This window comes from Pelecanus crispus, chromosome 1 (assembly GCF_030463565.1).
Source record: "Pelecanus crispus isolate bPelCri1 chromosome 1, bPelCri1.pri, whole genome shotgun sequence".
In the NCBI taxonomy this organism is placed as follows: Eukaryota; Metazoa; Chordata; class Aves; order Pelecaniformes; family Pelecanidae; genus Pelecanus; species Pelecanus crispus.
The window spans coordinates 174095449-174103445 of NC_134643.1; the positions used below are offsets into that span (position 1 = coordinate 174095449).

General features: G+C 36.9%; 1 protein-coding gene across 1 annotated transcript; it reads left to right on the top strand.

Moving 5' to 3' along the window:
* The first annotated feature begins 4882 nt into the window (after positions 1-4882).
* SLITRK6 (SLIT and NTRK like family member 6) lies at positions 4883-7402 on the top strand. The gene has a single exon (XM_009481768.2). It carries the CDS (start codon positions 4883-4885, stop codon positions 7400-7402), a length of 2520 nt encoding a protein of 839 aa, XP_009480043.2.
* Positions 7403-7997: the final 595 nt, after the last annotated feature.

The following is a 7997-nucleotide window of genomic DNA, read 5'->3' on the forward strand; positions in this document are numbered from 1 at the left end:
AGTAATCCAAGACACAATAAGAACAAAACAGAAATGGCATGCTCCACAGGGTAAGTATGCCGAAGCACCAGATCTGTTGCTGCTCACCAAAAGGATTTGCGGCTCTGTGGCAGGGGGATGAACAAGGAAGTAACATTTGCAGCATATAAAAGCCTCCCATGCAGTGCAGGAGGGATGAGGAAAATCTTCTTTTTATGGAATAAACATTTTCCTGTAGCCCTACTGTATCTGCTAATTACTTGTTTATGAGCACAAAGAAAATAATACCTGAAGCATGGTGAATGCCTTTAAGGATACCCCCGCCCCAAACCAGACTGTTTTTTATCAAAGCCGTTCCATGCCAATACAATACAATCTTGTATGAATAGATACAAATACACTATGCTAACATTGTAAAACAGGCAATTACAATCAACCCAGTTTTCTTCCTACAGAAGAAGACGGGCAGTTTTAAAAAGGAATGATGGCAATCGCTGTGCAAACATAAGCACTAATATTCCACATTTTATTTTTTTCAGAAATGAAGTATGTACCACTGTACATACTCATCCCTACCCCAGTCGCATTGAGTGGACTGGATTGAGAGCTGTACTGTCTTATTTATATATTTGAATAATCTTGCACTTCATTGTCATAGACAGAGTTTCCAGAGGACAAGGTTTCCCTTGTGGTGTGTTTTATGGAGTGTATCTGGGCTGGAATGCTTTCAGTTTCTAAAGCAAGCGTTTGCAGATATAAACTAAATGCAAGATCTGCCCAAGAGAACAAACTGCAAGAGCTGCAGTGGATGTTTACTGTTTTTGCAAAATCAGCCATTAACAGACCTTCAGCTATCTAGAAGATATTTAGCTCAATTTTACTTTCCGAGGTTCACTTAGATAAGGGAAAAAGGAGGTGAGAGAAATTGCAGGAGGAGGAGGAGCTGATCTGTCTCAAGGTGGAGCTGTATCTTGTATTAAATGACATTGGCAGATTAAAGCTCTCTAGTGGGGAAGGGCTTAAAGGCTGAGTCAAAAGCCAAGAAGTCTCTTTATTTACGCCTACCTCCCAGCCCCTGGCAATCTGACTAATAACAAACTGAGCTAACAAGAAAGACTAGAAAGAGCAGAGAGAACACAGAGGCAGCTTGAATCTAAAAATCTGACAAACCAAGTGATCAAGTCAAGCTCTGCTGAGCATCTTGTTTGTTTACTGCATCCAAATGCTTGCAAACAGTTAACTATATGCAGAAAAGTCAGCATAGCTGTGAAGTATGCTGTGAATTTTAATTGAGGAAAAAGGACAACTGCTTACAGGATGGTCTAATGTGCACTCTGCCTGGAAGATTTTTTTCAATTGAATGCTTTGTACTTTGTCTTCTGAACAACGATTTTAACTTTATGGAGCTGTAGTATTACCAAAGCTTGCAGCAAAGTGAAACTCAGAAGAAAGTGTGCATTTTTCACGGGGAAAAATTACATCGCATTGAAACAGCTGCTCCAACTGTGCACTACTGAGCGTTTCAGGGAGTGTTACTGCTGTACAGGTAAGAAAGATTCCAGTTAGTTAATTAGCTTAGCATACGAGAAATTAATTTCACACTACCAGTTGAATTTATTTTTCTGCATGACTTTGTATAACTTTTATGTTAAATGATGGCAGTTTACACTGTATTTCAAACAGTCTGCCAGTTGCATTTATTCAAACCTCCAACTGTGTAGAATGTGTGTATTAAGGAAACGCTGATTTCATATCCCTTGAGGGGAGAGGAATGGGTGTTTGGTTTTATTTCCTGAAGTCCAAGAATGGTCTTAAATGCATCATCTGACTGTGATTCCCTTCAGAATTTAATAAAGAATCAGGCTTTTAGAAATTACCAGTTCTTAGCTTGAGGCTTTGAAATTCTTCAATATGCATTTTTTAAATAGCTGAATTAAAACAACCAACCAAATAAAACCCCAAGTAAAATGAAACAAGCTATTTCAGTGTTTTAAAAATACATTGATTATTACTTGTCAAGCATGTGATGCCTTTGCTATAAGGTGACTACTTCTGAAAGTATTCAACTTTGCCTCTGAGAAAGGACTGTGGCATTTTTTAGTCTTTTAGAATTCCTACTGCAAAAAGCTTAGTTACAGTATGCAGTTAGTAGTGACTTACATGAAAGCAGATAAAATGAACAAACTTAGGTTACCATGTAGAATTTGCTGAAAGACCTCACCACATGAAACAGAAAAAGGTCAGCTTTGTCAAGTCTTGTAAATTAAATTTTATTTTACTGTGAATTCTTTCAGCTAAATGTTGATCATCTGTTACTTGAAAGCAGTTTTCATTTTACAATAGTAGCCAACTGAGAGCTTCATTACATATTCCTGAGAGTTCAGACCAAAAAAAAATTGGAAAAAGGAAAAAAGAATACAATTCTCCTATTAACTTTTGTTGTGTGTACATGTGTGTGTAAGAGTTTTGGCAGTGCTGCCCACAGAAGTATGACAATGATTAAAATGGTAATGTTTTCCAATTGGTTACAAATGTTGTTACTTTCATCTCTGAGAGGAGGGCTTTCATTTTTATAACCTAATTTCTCAATATGCACTAGAATGCAACATGCTTTTCAGATTTTTTTTTTTTCATTTAATTTTGCTCAGGGACTTTGTAAGTGCAGTTTGAATTTGATGCAGATTGAAGCTGGAATTCCAACAGAGAAAAAGTGTACAGAAATAAAGTCTAATTAGTCACACAGTAGGTTTGAAGCTGGCATCTGTGTCAAGAGCCTGCATTTTTTACCTTGGGTCACTGGAAAGGATATTGATGCATATAAAGCAAGAATAAATCTCTAGCATAATACGATCCTAGAATTATTCTTCATGCTTCAAAATAACATCTTGACATGTTGTGTCTTATCCAATACTTCCTGGAAAAACAAAATTAAAGACATAATATATTAAACCTAGGCAGCTGGATTTCAAGGAGCGTTATATGAGACAACAAAATTATTTGTTCTACTGAAACAAAGATAAAAGGTCATATTATTAGGGACACTTTTTCTCACACTGTGAATTGCACTTACTACTTCTGAACTCATACATCTATTCCCACTTATCAGGAACTACTAATGGAGAAAAACATAATTCACTGTGCACACATTTGCTGTTGTTTCTTGTGTGTGCATGTGTGTGTGCGCGCGTGCATGAGTGTGTGTGTAAACTCATGCCACGGCATTTAAACGCCTGCATGTATAAATCTTTTTAATATGTATAAATCCGTTTTAAGGTAAGCCTTGAGAATTGGTGTTGTTAGTAACAAAGGTACATGATAATTAAAACATGTATTGATGAGATGACAAATCATACAGCCATACTGTAAGAAGTTCATGCATGTAATTGAATAGATTCTTGTAAAAGGTTCTAATCTTTTAGAAATTAACACTTCAGCTGGTTAATTGGGTAGTGACATTTTGTACTCTGTGTTTCAATAGCTTACTTTGAAAGATCAAATGACCTTTATTAGGTGGATTACTTAAGAAAACTGCTTAGTTCAGTCCTAGAATAAATAGCACACCCAAAAAAAGTTCTTGTGTTTTAAATCATCCATTCTATTGTAAGCTTTTTTTTTTTTTTTTCTCCTTTTAGGACATGTGGAAATATTTAATTAAAGATTATAAACAGTGATTTAACTCCTTCTCATATATCAAGAATTACCATTGTTCTTGCTAATTAAACAGCCTTGGCAGAAAGAAACAGAAAATCTTCAAATGGAGTGTAGCATAAATTATTTCAAACTGAGGATAATAAATGCTTGATTTCAACGTGTAAATTTTGCTTGTGTCCCCATAGTTGTTCAGTAATGATGCATTTATCAGGTATTGCAAAGTTCAAGATCAGGTTGACAGATGATAATTTAAGTTACATAACATATGGATGATACTGGTGATAATTTTTAACTTGTAAAGCATGGTTAGTTCCATGTGCATTTCAGAATTTTTGTGGTATTTAATGATTATAATAATTAGGAGGAATCTAACAATTAATCTCAAAATAATGTTTGCCCCTTGTCTACCTGTTTCTTGACATGTACTGCATTGTCAGTTCTCTCTTTTATTTTGTGTACACAATTATTTTATGTGTATATTATATACAAACATACTACACTACTATGTGCTGTGTTCCTACTTTCACTAAATTTCCATAAACTATAACTTATGCATTAAAATTTAAGTAAAAAAAAAAAAAAAGAATTGTTTTGTCTACTTCCTTTCCAGTTTGGGGGTACAAGGATTGCAGAGGAAATACCTTTTGATTTACACACATAATACAGAACCAAAGGAGAGAGTCCCTGTATCCTGAGTGAATGGGCTTTTGCTCACAACACATTTTCAAACCAAACCAAATCTTTTTTCTTCTCTTCAGCAGCTGGACAACATTAAGTTAAGCTTAGCAGGGTACTCTTAAAATTTGCAGTGCTGTATGGTGACCCAAAGCAACGATCCAAAATACTGTATTAGCCTTGATATAAGTTGCTTGGGGCAGTAGTTTATTACTGCTGTCCACTGACAAAACATTCTGTATGGTATATAAATAAAGATGACAAACACCTGATTATCTCCTACTTTGGTGTATCAGCATGAAAGTACTAAAGCACTCCCCTTATGACTGTGTTTATTGATTCAGTACATTAAACTAAATATATTTTTTTCTGTTTATAAAATCTTTCAAACCTTTTGCACAATATAATATTGTTTGAAAGGTGAAGTAGCTTAACGACAAGTACTAGGAATGGTTATTGCTCCCCTCTACACCAGGAAAAAGAAAAAAAAAAAATCAATCCTGTGAAATTATGACTCTATTACTTTTCCTTTTTCCTTTTCTTTTTTTTTTTTTTTTAATAGAATCTGCTGGGCAAGATGAAGCTCTGGATTTTTATTCTATATTCACTTGTGGTTGCATCTGATCCTTTCCAGTCACAGCCTTCTTTTTCTCCAGTCAGAGGATCTTGTCAGAGTTTGTGTTCCTGTGAAGAAAAGGATGATATCATGATTATAAACTGTGAGGAAAGAGGCATCAAGATGGTATCAGAAATAAATGTCCCACCATCACGGCCTTTCCATCTTAATCTGTTAAACAATGGCCTGACTACGTTACACATGAATGATTTTTCTAGCCTTGTTAATGCTCTCTCTCTACATCTTGGTTTTAATAATATTGCAGATATTGAGCCTGGAGCTTTCAATGGTCTCAGCCTTCTTAAGCAACTTCATATCAATCACAATTCTTTAGAAACACTTAAAGAAGATATGTTTCATGGATTGGAAAACTTGGAGTTTCTTCAAGCAGACAACAATTTCATCACAGTGGTTGAAGCAAGTGCCTTTAGCAAGCTGAACAGGCTTAAAGTGCTTATTTTGAATGATAATGCCATTGAGTATCTTCCTCCAAACATATTTCGTTTTGTCCCATTGACCCATTTAGATCTTCGTGGAAACCAGTTGCAGTCATTGCCCTATGTTGGCTTTTTGGAACACATTGGTAGAATACTAGACCTTCAGTTGGAAGACAATAAATGGGCCTGTAACTGTGATTTGCTGCAGCTGAAGATATGGCTAGAAAACATGCCTCCTCAGTCAATAATAGGTGATGTTGTATGCAATAGCCCTCCTGTTATCAAAGGCAGCATCTTAAGCCGATTGAAAAAAGAATCACTTTGTCCCACTCATCCTGTCAATGAACTTGAAGATCCTTCAGGGTCACTGCCCTTGGTTGTAACCACCTCTGTCAGTGACAGTCACCTATCAACTAAGGTGATTCCTATCCTGAAAGCTCCTACTAAAGAACCACGTTTAGTGCTTCATACTTCAAAGCCTACTACTCAGTTTCCAGGAATCTATTGTCCCGTCCCCTGTCACTGCACCAGCCATATGCTCTCAGGAGTTCTCATGCACTGCCAGGAGCGAAATATTGAAAGCTTGTCTGATTTAGGACCCCCTCCTCCAAATCCTAAAAAGCTTATTCTAGCTGGAAACATTATTCAGACATTACTAAAATCAGACCTTGTGGACTATGCCAGTCTGGAAATGCTTCACCTGGGGAACAATCGCATTGAAATCCTTGAGGAAGGATCCTTTATGAATCTGACTAGACTACAGAAATTGTATCTCAATGGCAATCATCTAACAAAGCTAAGTCCGAATCTCTTCCTTGGCCTTCAACACCTTGAATACTTGTACCTTGAATATAATGCCATCAAAGAAATTTTGCCAGGGACATTTAATGTAATACCAAAACTTAAGGTCCTCTACTTAAATAACAACCTTTTGCAGACTTTGCCACCCCATGTCTTTTCAGGTGTTCCACTCGCCAGGTTAAATCTGAAAACAAACCAATTTGCTCATTTGCCTGTGAGCAATGTTTTGGATGAACTGGATATGCTGGTACAAATTGAACTTGAAGACAACCCCTGGGACTGTACCTGTGATTCTGTTGGGCTGCAAAAATGGATACGAAAATTGAGTAAGAATACAATGATGGGTGATATTTTTTGTAAATCTCCAGGACACCTAGCAAAAAAAGAACTGAAATCCCTGAACAGTGAAGTCTTGTGTCCAGGTTTAATAAACAGTCCTGCCCTACCAACTCATGCCAGTTTTGTTGTGACAACTTCTTCTACTACTACCAGTACTGCAGACACCCTCCTGCGGTCCCTTACAGATGCTGTCCCACTTTCCGTTCTAATATTAGGTCTTCTAATTGTGTTTATAACTATTGTATTTTGTGCAGCAGGAATAGTTGTTCTTGTTCTGCATCGGCGACGAAGATGCAAAAAGAAACAAGCAGACGAACAAATGAGGGATAGCAGTCCAGTTCACCTTCAGTACAGCATGTATGGGCATAAGACAACACACCACACGATGGAGCGCCCAGCTGCAACTCTCTATGAGCAACATATGGTTACTCCCATGGTTCAGGTCTACCGCAGCCCATCCTTCAGTCCCAAACATACTGAGCAACAGGAGGAGGGAAGTGAGAAGGAAGCTAATGATTCCAAACATCTCCGCCGAAGTCTTCTGGAAAGAGAGAACAGTTCACCTCTTACAGGTTCAAATGTCAAATATAAGGCTACAGATCAATCTGCTGAATTTCTGTCTTTTCAGGATGCCAGCTGCTTGTATAGAAACATTCTTGAAAAAGAGAGAGAACTGCAGCAACTAGGGATCACGGAGTACCTAAGAAAAAATATTGTCCAGCTTCAGCCTGACATGGAAGTTCATTATCCTGGAACACATGAGGAGCTGAAGCTAATGGAGACACTCATGTACTCCAGGCCAAGAAAGGTTTTTCTAGAACAAACTAAAAATGAGTATTTTGAACTTAAAGCTAATTTACATGCTGAGCCTGACTACCTGGAAGTCCTTGAGCAGCAAACATGAAGTGATAATACATTGGGCTGGGGCCAAATTTCTGTAATTATACTTTAAGTTGGAACCATTGTCAATAAAAGTGCCTTATATTAACATGTCAACAGTCAGAACTTAAGCACAGCAGTAATCCTAGCAAAAAAACCCTCAGGGATCACTGTGGGAAGCCATGGGGTTGTGTGCAGGCAGTATGTCTCACCCCAAGTTAAACATGAACGTTGTGTGATTGAACTGTGGGAGGAAGAATGCTTATTGCAATATTCCTCAACATTTTAAAAAGATGTGTACAGCACTCTCCATTCTGTACCCAACCTATGGAAAAATACTTGTTACTTCTACTATTTCTTTTTCCCCTCACTTTAATTAGATTCCATTCAAAAAAAAAGCCAAAAAACAAAAAAACAAAAACCAAACACCTGCGTTTGTAGTTATAAGGTTAGAGTGTATTGGTTAGGTTAGTACATGCACTGCATACATGATCATTGTCTATAGCTACACCTAACGTACCCTTATAATAAATATGAAAGGAATTGAAATGTCATACTAAATGTCAGTTTAAAAAAAAAAAAAAACAAACAAACAAAAAACCAAACACAAAAGGAAAAGA

Bases quoted from the DNA above. Each gene is read 5' to 3' on its own strand.
- SLITRK6 (XM_009481768.2), top strand. From the start codon at position 4,883: ATGAAGCTCTGGATTTTTATTCTATATTCACTTGTGGTTGCATCTGAT.